This window comes from Porites lutea, chromosome 9, assembly GCF_958299795.1.
Source record: "Porites lutea chromosome 9, jaPorLute2.1, whole genome shotgun sequence".
NCBI classification, from domain to species: domain Eukaryota; kingdom Metazoa; phylum Cnidaria; class Anthozoa; order Scleractinia; family Poritidae; genus Porites; species Porites lutea.
In genome coordinates, this window is record NC_133209.1 from 4,782,108 (window position 1) to 4,800,994 (window position 18,887).

Here is an 18,887-nt window from a genome sequence, read left to right on the forward strand (position 1 = left end):
GCATACTGATCAGTGTCCAAAAACAATCAGAGGATTTGTAGATCGCTAGATCGGAGAATCTGTAGATCAATGGATCAGTATATCTGTAGATCGGTGGATCGCTAGATCTGTTGGCCAGAACCTCTTAAGAACTTCTAATTTGATAGGTTCTTGTTGGCCCGAGGCTCTATTGTTTCAGACTTGGGGTTCAATGTTACTTTTGTTTGGGTCAGGGCCACCCCGAAAAATCGGTGGATCTTTAGATCAATGGGTCAGTAGATCTGTAGATCGCTAGATCGGTGGATCTGTAGATCAATGGATCAGTAGATCTGTAGTTTGGTGAATCGCTACATCGCTAGTTCGGTGGGTCGCTAGATCGCTGGCTCTGTAATCTGTAGATCAATGGATCAATAGATCTGTAGTTTGGTGGATCGCTAGTTCGCTAGATCGCTGGTTCTGTAGATCAATAGATCAATAGATCTATAGTTTGGTCGCTCGCTAGATCGCTGGATCTGTAGTACAATGGATCAATAGAACTGTAATTTGGTGGATCACTACATAACTAGACCGGTGGATCGCTAGATCGCTGGATCTGTTGATCAATGGATCAATAGATCTGTAGTTTGGTGGATCGCTAGATCGCTGGATCTGTAGATCAATGGATCAATAGATCTGTAATTTGGTGGATCGCTAGATCAGTAGATCTGTAGATCGCTGGATCTGTAGATCAATGGATCAATAGATCTGTAGTCTGGTGGATCGCTAGATCGCTAGGTTGGCGGATCGCTAGATCGCTGGATCTGTAGTTTAATGGATCATTAGATCTGTAGATTGGTGGATCGCTAGATCGCTAGGTTGGCGGATCGCTAGATTAGCGGATCGCTAGATCGCTGGATCTGTAGATCAATGGATCAATACATCTGAAGTTTGGTGGATCACTAGATCGGTAGATCTGTAGATCGCTGGATCTGTAATTTTATAAATAGATAGATCTGTAGTTTGGTGGATCGCTAGATCGCTGGATCCGTAGATCAATGGAGCAATAGATCTGTAGTTTGGTGGATCGTTGGATCACTAGATCGGTGGATCCCTAGATCGCTGGATCTGTAAATTAATGGATCAATAGATCTGTAGTTTGGTTGATCGCTTGAACGCTAGAACGGTGGATCGCTAGATCACTGGATCTGTAGATCAATGGATTAAAAGATCTGTGGTTTGGTGGATCACTAGATCGGTAGATCTGTAGATCGCTGGATCTGTAGATCAATGGATCAATACATCTGTAATTTGGTGGATCACTAGATATCTAGATCAGTGGATCGCTATATCACTGGATCTGTAGATCAATGGACCAATAGATCTGTAGTTTGGTGGATCGCTAGATCAGTATATCTGTTGATCGCTGGATCTGTAGATCAATGGATCAATAGATCTGTAGTCTGGTGGATCGCTAGACCGCTACGTTGGCGGATCGCTAAATTGGCGGATCGCTAGATCGCTGGATCTGTAGATTAATGGATCAATAGATCTGAAGTTTGGTGGATCACTAGATCGGTAGGTCTGTAGGTCGCTGGATCTGTAGTTAAATGGATCAATAGATCTGTAGTTTGGTGGATCGCAAGATCGCTAGGTTGGTGGATCGCTAGATCGCTGGATCTGTAGATCAATGGATCACTAGATCTGAAGTTTGGTGGATCACTAAATCGCTAGATCGGTGAATCGCTAGATCGCTGGCTCTGTAGATAAATGGATCAATAGATCTGTAGTTTGGTGGATCGCTGGATCACTAGATCGGTGGATCAATAGATCGCTGGATCTGTAAATTAATGGATCAATAGATCTGTAGTTTGGTTCATCGCTAGAACGCTAGATCGCTGGATCGCTAGATCTCTGGATCTGTAGATCAATGGATCAATAGGTCTGTAATTTGGTGGATCACTAGATCTCTAGATCAGTGGATCGCTATATCGCTGGATCTGTAGATCAATGGATCAATAGATCTGTAGTTTGGTGCATCGCTAGATCGCTGGATCTGTAGGTCAATGAATCAATAGATCTGTAATTTGGTGGATCACTAGATCCCTAGACCGTTGGATCGCTAGATGGCTTGATCTGTAGATCAATGGATCAATAGATCTGTAGTTTGGTGGATCGCTAGATCGCTGGATCTTTAGATCAATGGATCAATAGATTTGTAGTTTTGTGGATCGCTAGATCGGTGGATCGGTAGATCGCTTGATCTGTAGATCAATGGATCAATAGATTTGTAGTTTGGTGGATCGCTAGATCAATAGATCTGTAGTTCGCTGGATCTGTAGATCAATGGATCAATAGATCTGTCGTCTGGTGGATCGCTAGATCGCTAGGTTGGCGGATCGCTAGATTGCTGGATCTGTAGATTAATGGATCAATAGATCTGAAGTTTGGTGGATCACTAGATCGGTAGATCTGTAGATCGCTGGATCTGTAGTTTAATGGATCAATAGATCTGTAGTTTGGTGGATCGCTAGATCGCGGGATCTGTAGATCAATGGATCAATAGATCTGAAGTTTGGTAGATCACTAGATCGCTAGATCGCTGGCTCTGTAGATAAATGGATCAATAGATGTGTAGTTTGGTGGATCGTTGGATCACTAAATCGGTGGATCGCTAGATCGCTGGATCTTTAAATTAATGGATCAATAGATCTGCAGTTTGGTTGATCGCTAGAACGCTAGAAAGGTGGATCGCTAGATCACTGGATCTGTACATCAATGGATCAATAGATCTGTAAATTGGGTGATCGCTAGAACGCTAGATCGGTGGATCGCTAGATCGCTGGATCTGTAGATTAATGGATCAACAGATCTGTAGTTTGGTGGATCACTAGAACGGTAGATCTGTAGAACGCTGGATCTGTAGTTTAATGGATCAATAGATCTGTAGTTTGGTGGATCGCTAGATCGCTAGGTTGGTGGATCGCTAGATCGCTGGAAGTGTAGATCAATGGATCAATAGACCTGAAGTTTTGTGGATCACTAGATCGCTAGATCGCTGGCTCTGTAGATAAATGGATCAATAGATCTGTAGTCTGGTGGATCGCTAGATCGCTAGAATGGCGGATTGCTAGATTGGAGCATCGCTAGACCGCTGGATCTGTACATTAATGGATCAATAGATCTGAAGTTTCGTGGATCATTAGATCGGTAGATCTGTAGATCGCTGGATCTGTAGTTTAATGGATTAATAGATCTGTAGTTTGGTGGATTGCTACCCTTACCAAACCATATGTATTTTGAAACTGATTTTAAAGTATTTAAAATGTATTTTCAGTATTTGAACACTATTTTCCTGTATTTTAATACTATTTGACAAAAAAATTTAAATTTTCGCCCCTGTTTGAAATATATCTTGAGTGTAGTTAAATTGTATTTCATGTAAAGGAAAACCTCTCTCATCAATTTACAATGTATTTTGTTTAATAAATATGATTAAAATAGAGTATTTAAAATGTATTTTGGGCATAGAACCACTAACACTGTTACAAACAGAGTTCAAATAAACTATTTGAAATATGTTTTAAGGGCTTTTATGCTGACTGTAATTAAGATACTTTTAAATAGGGTACTTTAACTCTGTTTTGAGTTGTATCTAAAATGTATTTTGAGACGCATCCACTCACAAAGTTACAAACATAGTTCAAATAGACTATTTGAAATATGTTTTAAGAGCCTAAATGCTGACCGTATTTTAAATCCTTTTAAATAGGGTACTTTAACACTGTTTTGAGTTGTATCTAAAATGTATTTTGAGACGCATCCACTGACAAAGTTACAAACAGAGTTCAAATAGACTATTTGAAATATGTTTTAAAACCTTAAGAACTGACCGCATTTTAAATACTTTTAAATAGGGTACTTAAACACTGTTTTGAGGTCTATTTGAATTGTATTTTGGGCACACAGCACTCTGACTATAAAAACAGATTATCCATAAACTATTTGAAGTCTGCTTAAAGTCATCAAATGCTTACCTTATTGTAAATACTTTAAAGTAGTGTACTGATAACTTATTATTACTAGGGTGCAATACTGTAATGTCTTTTGGGAGACTTATACTCAGACTATAAATAAAAGTAACAATTGCACAAAGTTAATTTTTAAGCCTTCATGGTGTCACGAACTCATAAATGACTCAAAACAAGCTGTCACATATTGTAGACCGGATTCTCCTCCCAACAAAGTTCGAAGCTGAGCGAAAAATTAAATCTAAATTAAATAAAAAAAAGAGAAGAAAATTAGGAATAGGTTTTAGCTTTGACTGACAACACGTAACTGTGACAGTGTTCCGATAAAAGATCTATCCGTTCCTCACTGTTCATTACCTGCAAGCTCTCTGCGAAAATCTCCGCGTAGATTTTAGCCGTGATTCAATTAATGCAGTTACGGGACTTTCCATAAGTTTTTTAAAAGAAACTTTAAAATCGCATTTTAATTTCATATAGAAATTTTTTCACAAACAGCCGAAGCCGCGGGCCGAGAACCGGATGCACGCGGTCAACAGAGGTTTATCTAAAATTAGCCCTTGAAATTACATAATAAATAAATTATCCAAGCTAAGATCTCACCTCATATATATTGCATCAAGAAACAAAGCTCAGATATGAAAAAACTCCGACATATGGTTATCTTTCTCTCATAGATTATTCCGCACATGCATGGCATATTATTTCTAAGATGTCACGCGCGACTGAAATCACGACTTCGCCCCGCGGTGATGTGACAAATGCACGTGATAAACAAACCGTCCTTTGTCCTTTGCTCATTTCAAATTATTGTACCGGCGGTTGCTGTGATGGCGGGTGCGCTTGATTTTACTGTTTGTGACGATCTTACAAAAGTATACATTTCAACTCTGCGGATTGGCTGAACACGTAGATGTTGCATTTATCACGGATCAAAAATGGGTATGACTCCTCAGCGACTGTTATGTACTTTGAAAGGATCTGGTTCAGTTTCTCTCCGAAGCACGCGGTCTTGTGCTGTCTTGTGTGTTAATCCAAGAGTCTTCTGTCATGTGAGTATTATACACAATATATGCATAACATGTTACTAAGACGCCATATGAGAAACAAATGAAGGGTAGTAAACATTTATATACTCCCGCCTGTACGGCAATTTTAGTTTTTACAGGATTCCATGCTCACTCAGCCTCGCTGTTCTCAGTCACTTGATGTCACGTCACCGACCTCTTTCATGCTCGTGTAAATTTTATGGTGTTATTCTTATGTTGTTCTTTATCAGCCAATAATTAAACGTTCAGGCGTAGCCTGCAAGCTTCTGATAATAATTGAGTAAAGCCGTGAATATAATAAAAAATGTAAGTTACATGTATGTAGATTATTATTTACCGGTAACGTAACGCAATACTCTTTTGAAGCGGAAGATCGATAGCCTGTGTACCGACCCCCTCCCCTCCGATTTTTATTGAGGGGAGGGGGTTTGTACACAGGCTAAAGATTGATTTCAGCATTTCTGAAAAATTCCATAAGAATTTCCCGAGAATTCGTAGGGAATTCAACGTAAAGTAATCGGCTAAGAGATAATTCCGGTGAAATCCTAACGTAGGACTGTGTGGAGAAATTTCGCAGAAGTAAATCTTGCTTTTTCAGAGTAATTTTAGACGGTTTTGTATTCATTTTATTTCATGAATTTAAATGGTATTTTCATCCTGTTTTTGTACTGTTTTTATGCTCTTTCGACCGATTTTTGTACTGTTTTCAGACAACTCTAAGGCTATTTTCTTACAATTTTATACTGTTTTTGCATTTTTGTATCCTATTTTTGATGTATTTTCACAATATACGCGTGCTATTGCTTTTCTTCCTCTGTGGTATTTTAATACTATTTTCAAAGTATTTTTATTGTATTTGCAAATACGATTATTTTACTAAATTTCGAAACCCATTAAAAAGCTTTTAAAATATATTTTGAAGCATAACATTTTAATAGCGTTTTAAACAGGTTAAAACACCTTTAAAATCAGTCGAAAAATATATTAAAAATATATTTTTGGACCTATTTTAAACCTGTTTTTTTCAAAATACGTTTAAAATTGCCATTAAAAATAGTTTTAAAATAGTATAGCAAATTAAAATATGTTTCTGAAACTGTTTTTATCCTGTTTTTATTCCGATTTATAAGATATTTAAAAACTATTTTAGACCTGTTTTGAACCTTGCAAAAGCCCTGGAATTTTTTATATATTTTAAACGAATTTAAAAATACATTTAAAATTCTTTTTTAATAGCGTTTTAAACAGGTTAAAACACCTTTAAAAGCAGTCGAAAAATACATTAAAAATACACTTTTCACCCTATTTAAAACCTATTTCACAAAACAGGTTAAAAACAGTTTTCAAAAATAGCTTAAAAATACATTCAAAACAGTGTTGGATTTGGTAAGGGTAGATCGCTAGGTTGGTGGAAGGCTAGATCGCTGGATCTGTAGATTAATGGATCAATAGATCTGAAGGTTGGTGGATCGCTAGATCGCTAGATCTGTAGATCAATGGATCAATAGATCTGAAGTTTGGTGAATCACTAGATCGCTAGATTGGTGGATCGCTAGATCGCTGGATCTGTAGATCAATAGATCAATAGATCTGTAATTTGGTGAATCACTAGATCTCTAGATCAGTGGATCGCTATATCGCTGGATCTGTAGATCAATGGATCAATAGATCTGAATTTTGGTGGATCACCAGATCGCTAGATTGGTGGATCGCTAGATCGCTGGCTCAGTAGATAAATGGATCAATAGATCTGTAGTTTGGTGGATCGCGTGATAGCTGGATCTGTAAATTAATGGATCAATAGATCTGTAGTTTGGTTCATCGCTAGAACGCTAAAACGGTGGATCACTAGATCACTGGATCTGTAGATCAATGGATCAATAGATCTGTAGTTTGGTTGATCGCTAGAACGCTAGATCAGTGGATCGCTAGATCGCTGGATCTGTAGATTAATGGATCAATAGATCTGTAGTTTGGTGGATCGCTAGATCGCTGGATCTGTAGATCAATGGATGAATAGATCTGTAGTTTGGTGGATCGCGTGATCGCTGGATCTGTAAATTAATGGATCAATAGATCTGTAGTTTGGTTCATCGCTAGAACGCTAAAACGGTGGATCACTAGATCACTGGATCTGTAGATCAATGGATCAATAGATCTGTAGTTTGGTTGATCGCTAGAACGCTAGATCAGTGGATCGCTAGATCGCTGGATCTGTAGATTAATGGATCAATAGATCTGTAGTTTGGTGGATCGCTAGATCGCTGGATCTGTAGATCAATGGATGAATAGATTTGTAGTTTTGTGGATCGCTAGATCGCTGGATCTGTAGATCAGTGGATCAATAGATATGTAATTTTGTGGATCACTAGATCTCTAGATCAGTGGATCGCTATATCGCTGGATCTGTAGATCAGTGGATCAATAGATCTGTAGTTTGGTGGATCGCTAGATCGCTACGTTGGTGGATCGCTAGATTGCTGGATCTGTAGATCAATGGATCATTAGATCTGTAGTTTGGTGGATCACTAGATTGCTAGATCGGTGGATCGCTAGATCGCTGGCTCTGTAGATAAATGGATCAATAGATCTGTAGTTTGGTGGATCGCTGGATCACTAGATCGTTGGATCGCTAGATCGCTAGATCGCTGGATCTGTAAATTAATGGATCAGTAGATCTGTAGTTTGGTTGATCGCTAGAACGCTAGAACGGTGGATCGCTAGATCACTGGATCTGTAGATCAGTGGATCAATAGATCTGTAGTTTGGTTGATCGGCTAGATCGGTGGATCACTAGATCGCTGGGTCTGTAGATCAATGGATCAATAGATTTGTAGTTTGGCGGATCGCTAGATCGGTATATATTTAGATCAATGGATCAGTAGCTCTATAGTTCGTTGGATCGCTGGATAGGTAGATCTGTAGATCGATGGATCGGTAGATCGGTGTATCTGTGGTAGATCGCTAGAGCGGTAGCCTCCCACGCAGGAGTTTTTAGAGGAGCTCGTTTTTCATCCCTCCCCAAAAACGCCTGCTCAACGGAAAACAACATTTCTTTCCCATTGTTTTATTTTCGTGGTAAGTGACCAATCAACAATTGTGCAATAAAGTGTTCACAGGCTAAACACGACTGAACGTGACCCTAGAGTTACCGTTTTCCTTCTTTTCTTTCCTTTGCTAAGGTCATGAAGTGCATGGAGTATTCTAAATTTTGACTAAATCTTATTTCTAACATTTATTAGAGGTCAGAAAGGTTTCCCAGTGTTTCATGCAGATCGAGTAATTAGGGGGATCGAGTAATCAGGGCAACCGAGAAACAATTCACGAGCCAACAAACCCAAGAGCCAGTGATCAGGGGAAGAGGAATTTTTTTGCCCCTTCCCCTCCACCCCGTGCCAGTCGAAATCAAGAACTTGCTTGCAGGCTGCCAACCCGGCTCCTTGTTTTTTCTTATCACGCTGCCTTCCCAATCCCCCAAGGATTCTTCAATCCGGTAATCCCGACCCAAAATTTCGTGCAATTCTGTAATCCCAAGGGTTACTTTTGGCATCCCACCTCCCGCGCATACTTTCATTCCCGAATGTCGCCCTGACTTTGCTTTACAATCCCGAATCCCGAACTTCAAATAAGGAAAATCTCGGATCCCGAAAAACCTATTGGGGACCCTCTAAGATCCCGGGGAGACTCCCATATAAAACTGACGGGGATGCTCGTCGGAAAATTCACATTGAATCTGTAAGGGAGACCAATGTGGGTGTGGCTTGAACTTGAACTGACCCCTAAGGGAGATTTCTGTATGGTTAGTGTCAGGGCAGTTTTTATGCACAGCAATAAGCGATACCTGAATGGGCAAATATAGTGACTTTCCATTCCAAATACCTAATTGAAACCAAAATATGCAATTTGCACGCCAAAGCAAGACGACGAGCATCTCCGTCACTTTCATAAGGGAGTCGCACCCCGGGTCTACAATACCTGATGATGCGTGCAGACTTGATGAGTGGAGTCCCTGTTAAATGCCCTCTCCATTTCCGATCGTCGTTTACGAAATACAAACAGACTGTATGTAGTCACTATGGAGGGTGAAGGATGGCGGGTATCAATTACAAAAATAGAAAACTTGTTCCAGCCAACACCGAGTGAATGGTTCGCTGATCTGAAAGAGACAGATTATCACTTGATTTCAAAGGCCAGGTGGCAGCGAAAATCATGAAAAAAGGGAGACGAAGAAAGAAATCCAACTACAGCAGCCCGCGATGAAGGCGTAGTGTCTGGGTGAGGGAAAGCTGTTTGTTTATGTCTGTAATGTCGGGACCGCCATATTTGATTTTATCGCTGATGAAGATTGGGGAAAGCAGAAATTACGACCCTTGAGGGAGGTGAGGAAGGCTTTAGGGGGAAAGAATGGGGCAAGGAAGGGGAAGAGGGAGATGGACAATTTTCTCTCCTCTGATCCACAGACGATCTAACTAAATTTAGGTCGACCCACATGAGAGTTTGGTTCGTCTCATGGAAAGTTGGACGTTTGGCCTAGGCCTTAGTGCCGATCAGACCGGTGTCCGCCCCTATTGAAGAGAGCTGGTCATGACTGTTAAACAAACTTTACTTACTTGCTGTTGTCATGTTTAGTGTTAACACGGATGTCGGATTGACATGTAGATGATTTGCCCCAAATCTTCAAAACCATGGTATCAAATGACACAGTTGCCTGATAGCTGAGCAAATCACTGCTAAATTGCGGTTGAAGTAGGACTGACGGCCGAGTATAGAACTCTCTTAATACCGGGACTACATCTGGCTCTAAAGATTACATAAAAGTAGGAGGAGCATGATCGTCTGATCGCAGTATGACATTACTGTGACTAACAGTACTATACATAAAATATTACAGAATAGTGTCACATCTTTACGTGATTTAGAGTAGATAAATGCATTGCAGATATAAAATTCAAAATTTTATTTTTCGCTTAGAAAAAATATTGTACACAAAGGTAAATCCGATGATAGAAATTTGACCTTCTTTCCCCTGTAGGAGAAAACGGCCAGAATTGCATAAATAATTTGTTGGCCGGGGGGGGCGTAATCCCCTATATAAGCCATATAGGTATGTGCCGCCCCAAAGTGTATGGTTTTTGCGCCGTTTTGGTCTGAAAACAGATATAGACTTTGATCATTTCGGTATGGAATCGGGTATGGTATCCAAGGGTACTACGGGAGTGTGCGAACGTATTTCTTGTTTCAATACCAAATGAGAAAGAAAGAAAGAGAAATAAACGAATTCGAAATGGATTTTTAGGAACTGTTTTTTGTTGCTGGTCCAACCTAAATAATGATGACAATTTCGTAAAGGCCAGGTCTGGGAATGAGTATGGATTGTAGAGGGCAGGTCTGAATACGGGTGTGAAAAGTGACATTTTTTAGCCTGAAATAGGGTCAGGATTAGGAGAACCGGGCTGCACACCCCACGAGGAATTCCCAGGAGTAACCTCCCCCCGAGCATTTTATGCCTGAGCGAAATTAACGTATTGAGAAATCTTACCATCATTGCAGTCATCTTCCTCCAATGAACCTATAATCAGATTATATCACAGAATCGTCACGGCAAAAAGATTAATATTCAAATGCGTTGGTGTCCACATGAAACGTGTAGAGTACGCACCCTAATTACCCAAGAACTGAGGCGCATGTGGGCTCCTTTTTCAAGCTGGGTATTCTTTTTGCTTAACATAAGACAACCTCGCACTGATTATCTGAAGAGAAGTTTTTTTTATACAGTGGAGCCAAGTTGTGGAACAGTGAAACTTACCCACAGAATTTCGACAAGCAACTTTCTTAAACGAGTTAAAGATAAAACTAAGTCGCCAATGTTTTAATTATACAGGGATGTGAATGCTACGCCCGCTGTGATTGGTCGTTCCCCATGATCTATTAGAGCACAGATACATGGATGACGTCATGGGAAACTTGTTTTCTTTGTTTTGTTCAAAATGGCGCGCGGTTTTGAAAATGTCTGTGAATTTATTTCCCATTAAAGCAAGTGAAAGCCTCCAAAACGTTTAGCAAAATAACGAAATGAATTCACTGTGACACACCTTTTGGCACTCCGGGATTTTCAAGTCTTCTATCTGATAAACTGACCCCTTCTTGCTGACTCCTTAAAGAAACCATGACGAGTTATGTTTTCTTTTACCTGGATAATGTGCCACCCATCATTTACTACCTCCAAAATCAGGCTCTAGAGAAATCCACAAGTTATGCCACACTTTATCGGATAAAACACCTGCCTCTATTTCTATACAACATAAGGAGTAGAGGGATATTTGATCCCTTTGCAACCTTCTATCGAAACGGCTGAAAAAATGCTGTTTAACGATCACAGATTTGTTCATGACAAAAAATGTCGGAAGGAGGATAAGAATGTTTGAACATGGAAAACCAAATGTAAATGCAAAGTTCAGAGAGACGGATAAATAGTCAAACAGGTTCCTCAAACGCGACGCTAGACAAAAAAGTTTCATCTTTTAGAGGGGCCTTAAAAATGATGAAGAGAATGATATAACAACTTCAACGCAATTCACCTACCATGTCTTTGTAGATGTCTGTGTTACAAAAAAAGTTAAAATATCATGTACATCAGGTGTTGACGTATGTCTATTGTGCAGTTCAACCCCAGTCTCAACTAATTCTGACATCAGGGCTTTGTATTTAAGGCCATCTACGGTGGGGTAAAGCTGTGAAAGGGGAAAAAGAGGAAGTTTTGTGATACTGTTTAATTCTCATAAATGTAGCATTTACATCTCCCTGAGTGCCCTGCTGGTAGTAGAGAGGTTAAGCACCACGTTTACGTCAAATGGCAAACGCGAATTTGTACCACGTGACCAAGCCTTCCCTTTCATTGTTGTTTACTATTCATTATTTCTTAATCTACACAGAAATTAGTAGTTTCACGCAATCTTTATCCATAAGAGTTGCTTTGAGCTGTTTTTAGCTGCTCATTTTCTATTTTAAAAAATTCTCAACTTGAATTTGCCGTATACGTGAAGCTTAAACTCTCTATTGAAGAGGAGGAGGAACGAGGGAATTAATGAGCGTGAGGAATCCCTCTTTCCTCGCGTGCCCTGCATTATCCTTGCGCGCCAAATCCCCTTAGCAATCGTCACTACACTTTGTTATGCTACAGAAGAACTAACGCGGGTGATCGCATTAACGGTTTTTTTTAGTAAGGAAATGTATGGTCGTTTTGCTGGGTCGAAAAAAAGTGGCCGAAATAACGAGGTAACCGTATTACTGAGGTGGCCGTACCGCGGGGTTCCACAGTAGGTGGCTCGGGGGCTAACTGGAGCATCATTTTTAACCTCCCAAGCAGACGTTCTTTTGTCTCGTCATGCAATCCTCCCCAACGCGCGATGAAACTTTACGATCGCGACTAGTCTCATTGTTTGTTATTGTTACGAATTCACTTATTTTTTGGCAACATACCCGTTTAAAGTTCCTGATATGAAGTTCTTCTTGTTTAGTTTGTAGTAAATACTCCAGGAAGTCATCTGTCAAGCACTTCTTCTTTGATTGATTACACTGGCTGTTCTTTAATGACAATTTAATATTAATCAACTTCTACATCACAGTAATGCTTTCACTCTGGAAGTGGAAGGGTTACGGGTTGTCCAGTACAGAGAAACGGTATCCGGTCACCTCGCCAGAAAACGATCTCGCTACCAACGAAATCCCCACTACGAATAGAACTTAGCTTTATTGTTCTCAAGAATACTCAACAAATGAAATGACGTTTATGAAAAGAAATCCGTTCTTAACCGTTACTTTATTATATTGCAAAGAAATGACAGGTGGTTGTAAAACTTTACTGCCAGTTTATTTTGAAAATCTCTCAAATGTCAAAGTTTACATTCACCGAGCCTGTTACCGGTATTTTAAGCACAAAGAGCATGAGAAGTTCGACCCAAGGATCGTCAGTTAGCATCGACAGATCAGTGTTTGGGTCAACTTAAAATTCGAACAAGTTTCACGACGAAGTAAACATTTTGAGTAAGTAGTCCTAGGAATTAAACTGTGCTAATTATTCCAGAGTTAATCACTGGTTGCGAAACAATTTCGTTGCTGGCGAGATGACCGAAAACCACAGCTTCCTGGACATTCACCCAGGACTAACAGTTTTCTTTGTCTCCTTTTTGTCTGATATAAATACGGACAAAAGACCAGGCAGTTGATGTGACCCAAGGGAACAACCCCCCTCCCCCTGCCTTGCGCAAGTTGAAGACACCGCCAGAGGAGGAACAAGGCACTGAAATAATGAATATATGAAAATCATATAAAGGAACTGCGGGGGTGAAGAATTAAATGAAATACGATCATCTCCGTTATACTTGCTTGTTAATCAGAATTTTGGAAATTATGATTTCGTCCAATTTTGAGTTCGGCCCAAATGTAAATTTGGTGCGTCTTACGTGGCCAGAAAAACGTTTAGGATATCACCTTTTAAAAAATGCTACAAGCTGGCTTAATAGTTACTTAAGTTACCTTGAGTATTTGTCTTTGCTTTAAGAGTTGTAAAGTCTGATAAGTCTCCTGCGACAAGGCATGACTTGAAGAAAGGTTAAATAGTACATTGACAGTGTCTTGAATTGTTCTAGGAGAGATCTCGCCAAACGCAGCATCTTTAACCTATTCAAAGAAAATTGATTGAGATTAAACAAAATTTTGAAAGCAGGTTCATTAACCTCATACACCTTTTGGTGGTTATAGCTTTTCTGGAAGCTAATCACTTTGTTATCGAGTTGCGTTGAATAACAAAGAAATTTTGTGAATAGGTACTAGTAGAAACGCAATGTAAAAATATGTCTGTTGGGCACTTACGATTTAATCGACTTACTAAGCCATATAAGCATGAAACGTAACGGTGACTAGCGTTGAAGAAAAAATGAAGCGTGACTTCTTGAATAAAAAAAATAATTTTTTTTCGACGCAACAGGTCACACTTTACCTTCATGTTACGTAGCACGCCGATGAATAGAATTACCCCAACTTTGTAAAATTTCTCTTGAACAGAAAAAAACTGATAAAATGAGAAACAACGACTAAAGAGTAATAGACTCTTCTTGTTGCGAAGTGAATCATACACTATTTTGTATCTGGCCTTCAGAATATTTTTCGTTTTTCTTATTAACAGACATTACAGACACGACATGACTGCATGGCGTTATAGTTTCCAAACACGAAAAAAAAAACAGAATGAAGTAAATAGCAGTAGTGTAACAATCCTTACCTCTAAAATGACGGGTTCAAGCGTAGAGGTGAATGAAAAACTGACTTCAAGGGGCTGGAAACAACGCTTACACCTGAAATATGAAAACGAAATAGTCCACCGCCAGTGATATTCCACATTACACAGCCAGTAGATATTGACTAGTATTTGTGTCCAGGCTGTGCAGGGTTAACACAAAAACCAATCATATTAATCATAATCATAACCATTACAATTTCCTCAAATTTGATTGGTGCATTAACTGCTTTATTTTTCACTAATCATTGTATACGGTGGCTGTAATCGGACAGTTGCATTAGCCAATCAAATTAAGCGCACTCAGCTAAATCCACCAATCACAGAAGTTATCACAATAACCTTAGCAACAACCACCTACCCTACTAAACTGGGGATTTTCCAAAATGGACAAATTTGTAACACTAGGTCTCCGCCAGTGATATTTTCCCTAATTTTGGACCTTTGGTATTCAAATACTCTTTCACTAAAAAAGAATGCATTTATTTTCTCGGAAATTGTAACGGTTATGATATTGGTAACAGGACTTCGTTTGTTCCCATTCGGTCTGTTATCATCCTCGTACTTAAATGGACTCCATCAACTCGTATGATTACAGACCGAATTGGAGTCCACTCAGTCTAGATAATGCTAATACGACTGAGTGGAGTCCGATTTGTTCTGTAATCGTACGATTGATTCACAGTCACAGTCACAGTCACAGTCACAGTAGCAGTCACAGTCAGTCACAGTCAGACACAGTCACAGTCACAGTGATAGTCATAGTCACAGTCACTGACACAGTCACAGTCAGTCAGGGTCACAGTCACAGTCAAAGTAGCAGTCGCGGTCACAGTCAGTCGCAGTCACATAATGTAATGATTTACGTACCAATTCGTTATCAAATCATGTTGATGACACTTGATTGACTGTAGTAATCATTGCATTGCATTATCATTGATATAAATTGTAACTTTATGTTAAAGCTTCTGCAATACTGTAACTACATAATTATAGTCACACAAATAAAGTTTACGATGTTGTTGGCACAGTCACAGTCATAGTCACAATCACAGTCATAGTCATAGTCATAGTCACAGTCACAGTCACAGTCACAGTCACAGTCACAGTCACAGTCATTGTAGTCATAGTAATACTACACTCTTAAACCAAAACTAGTTTGACCACTTAAGTTTTGAGCTTTCCAATAGAAACGATTTGAGTGTTGTGGTTCCAGTTTAACTAACAGTCATTCAAGACTATTGCACACAATGCATACCGAAAGCTTTGTTTCCCCGCTGTCAGATTAGTAACGTAAATTAACAGCGATGGTTCCAATAACAGCAGCATTGTCACCAGAAGTTCATCCATCCGCTCTATTGCTTGGTTGGCTTTGTCTTTGCCGAAGTAATTTTCCAAGTGCCGCAAAAATTTTTCAAGGGTCCACTTCTTGAAGGTATCCTGAGTAAATTAAAAACAGTACGCAATCAGTGGCGGATCCAGGGGAGGGGCCCGGGGAGGCCGCCCCCCCCCCCCTTATTTTTAGACCAAACTTAGGCCCGAAGGCCCGAAAAATATTTTTGAGACCCCCCCTCCCACTTATCTCAGGGTCTGGATGACCGTGCCCCCCTTATCTGAAGGTCTGGAACCGCCGCTGCGCAATACTTAGCCCGCGAAAACAGCCGTCTCGCCTCGGTCCTCGATCGCTTCTGGGGACGTTTCGCAGGGAGAGACGTCTGCGCCTCAGCGACAGCAATTCAACAGTGATGACGTAAAATCTGTCCAGAATCTGGTCAGGAGCTGTGATTGGTCGACGTGGTAGTTATATTGTTTTAGCTGTTGTTTCCGAACGACAGACAAAAGACAAACCGCCACAAATGTGAAATGTAACCGCGATAAGTTTACTACAAAAGAGTCAATATTCGTGGAATATATTCTTCTTTATTGGAGGAAACATTTGCGTTTTGCTTGTTCACAGAAAAACACAAAACTTTACCATAATCGTCCAGGATAAACAAAAAATCGAACAAATTTACACTAAGAACCTCGCGACTACCGGATATATTATGTAAACATTGATCTAAGTCATCAGTAAGGAATTCCTGTTGCTGACGCGCAGACGTCTCTCCTGGTGCAACGTCCCTAGCGCCGAGAAGCAAGGAGAGACGGCTGTTTTCACATGCTGGAGAACTAATCCTCGCGTTATTTTCTATTTGTAAACGTAATTGTATTTTTAAAGAGAGAAAAAGATTTACAGGTGAGGATTTGGATGTTTGTTCAAGAATAAGAAACTGCGTGACCGGTCAACATGAGCGGCAAGTGGAGCTTAAGATCGGTCAAGACGCCATTCTGGCCGGACACTGTCCTTTAACTGGCCGTTATTTGAAGTCCTGGTATCAAAAGTCATCTTGCCACTATGCGTCAGTAATGCACGTAAAAAATCATTCATGCAATGGTACAAACCTGCTGGTTACTTTGCAATAGTACATGTCCTTCTTCACGGTATCGGTAGACCCTGAGAGGTGATGCTGAAGTAACAAGTACATACACCTGTACTAAAACAGCTCTGCCTTCAATCTTTATAGCATCTTCTGGATATACTTGTATTACGGCTTTCAGTGGACCCTCTCTTTTGAGAAAACAAAAATAATAAAAATATACAAGATTTAAAAAATGTATTTTTGTTGAACAGCGTGTTTTACATTCCCTGCTGGAAATCTCTACGTGGTCTCGACTGAGTGTATTACGTGTAGGAACTGTTTGCTGGGAAAAAAAGTAGTGCATTTCTGCCCAGTCTTTTCAACAGGTCAGTGCAAGACCCTACCAAGGACTCCACCTCATGGACTGAAAAGAAATAGCAATTGCGGGCAACACCATCATTAGCGAAAGACAAACATTATCTTCATCTTTAACATCATATGTGAATGGTGTAAAGACCAAGGGGATGACAGAGTGGCTATTAATCTGCCATTTCCAAGTTCCAGGAGGTGCTGCCATATATAGGCCGAATGGGTATGTGCTGCCCTGAAGGGTATGGTTTTCAAGCGGTTTAGTCTAGAATGGGGTAACATTTCCCAGGAAACTGGTCACTTGGTTTAAGACTTTAATCTAGAGAGCGGAAACCGTGAAAATTGTGAGTTAAAGATAGGGCGGAGGAATTTGGGGAGTTTACTCCCGTATACGGTGGCAAAATTTAGCTGAACTAGCTCTGGTATAGTCTAAGGGTCCTAGGGTCTCAACGGCACCTCCCCAGCCACAATTTCTTAACTCCCATCCGGGCCAAGATCTAACCGAGGCTACACTGATGGGAGGTGATTTCTTCACCCGCGCCAACATCTAAATCCACATCTATGACGATTACTGGACCACCTTAATGCCACCCTTGCTTCCCCAGTACTTAAAAAACTTGAATCGAATATGGTTACTTAAGGCTAACGCCTTCATCGTCCATTGGAAAATGTTGATAAAGGGAAATATGATGATCTACAAATAACAAAGAACAACACAACATAAAGGAGACTGGTTATAAAGTAATAAAGAATAAACAACAGTACATTTTGCTATGAAAACTGTGAAAAGAACCCCATTTATCAAGTGGTGTTGCCTCTGGTCCAAGACTCTTCAGGGTAAACAACTGAGTACTTTTTTGTTTAAAATCCTGTAAAAACTTGTTCAACTGAGCTGGTAACACATAGCAATGTGAATACGGATACTTTGACTTCTTCTGAAGAGCTGCAATACAAAAAAAAAAAGACCATGACACACTTTGTTATTTGTGGTTATTATATAGAGGATATTACACGGTGGCGAGAAGATATGAATTTTATGTTCGAGTGGCAAGAACAATATCTCACGAGTGAGCGAAGCGAACGAGTGAGATATTGTTCTTGCCACGAGAACATAAAATTCATATCTTCGAGCCAACGTGTAATGTTATTTTTATTATATGGAGAAACCAATTCAACAAAAGCAAAAGGCGGGAATGGTGACGTCATTGAACGATACGACACTCACAAAGGTGACATACGGAAAATACGCCACTCCGGTCCCGGATGAAGTGGCGTATGGAATCTACGAGTGGTTTAGTTCCCAGTAAAACACTCTCCTCCATATAATAAATACTAATATGGTTTGAAATACAAGTCAACACTTCAAAATACCAACAGTACGGACCTTAAGTTAGGGTGGAGGACGGCAACCGGAAATAAAAGTTGCCCGATTTGGGGCTAATTTGCATATATCTCAGCCGTCCAACCTACGTCGACTGCACGTCGCGACGGTGAGAAAGCTGAGTGCGGCGGTGTCTCGAGAACGTGAGCTTTCTCTTCGTGTTTTTGTCTTCAAAATATCTTTATTTTAACAGAATACCGCTTTAATCTGTTTCTGAAATGTCTAGCTTACTTCAAATGATAAAGCTTTCTCAATTACTTATTATAACACCATTTTATAACGGAATATAGCACACAGAATTGTCCAAATGGTACAACTGCAAGATTAGAATCAGGGGCACCAAACGAGAATATAGTTCAAAACCACTTAAACAAAGCATTGTTACACGTATTTTAGTATTTAAACGGTAGA

General features: G+C 39.9%; 1 protein-coding gene across 2 annotated transcripts in view; it reads right to left on the bottom strand.

Annotated features, from left to right (window-relative positions):
• Positions 1 to 18,887, bottom strand: part of LOC140948520 (cadherin-like and PC-esterase domain-containing protein 1) — a 58,392-nt gene that overhangs the window by 17,261 nt on the left and 22,244 nt on the right. For both annotated transcript variants that reach the window (XM_073397768.1, XM_073397767.1), the window contains exons 4-14: positions 17,861 to 18,038; positions 16,770 to 16,935; positions 15,586 to 15,767; positions 14,313 to 14,385; positions 13,568 to 13,711; positions 12,512 to 12,616; positions 11,615 to 11,763; positions 11,125 to 11,186; positions 10,572 to 10,601; positions 9,643 to 9,832; positions 9,008 to 9,188 (exon numbers count right to left, since the gene is read on the bottom strand). In XM_073397768.1, coding sequence (XP_073253869.1) covers positions 9,008 to 9,188; positions 9,643 to 9,832; positions 10,572 to 10,601; positions 11,125 to 11,186; positions 11,615 to 11,763; positions 12,512 to 12,616; positions 13,568 to 13,711; positions 14,313 to 14,385; positions 15,586 to 15,767; positions 16,770 to 16,935; positions 17,861 to 18,038 — 1,460 coding nt within the window. The remainder of the gene's footprint in view (positions 1 to 9,007; positions 9,189 to 9,642; positions 9,833 to 10,571; positions 10,602 to 11,124; positions 11,187 to 11,614; positions 11,764 to 12,511; positions 12,617 to 13,567; positions 13,712 to 14,312; positions 14,386 to 15,585; positions 15,768 to 16,769; positions 16,936 to 17,860; positions 18,039 to 18,887) is intronic.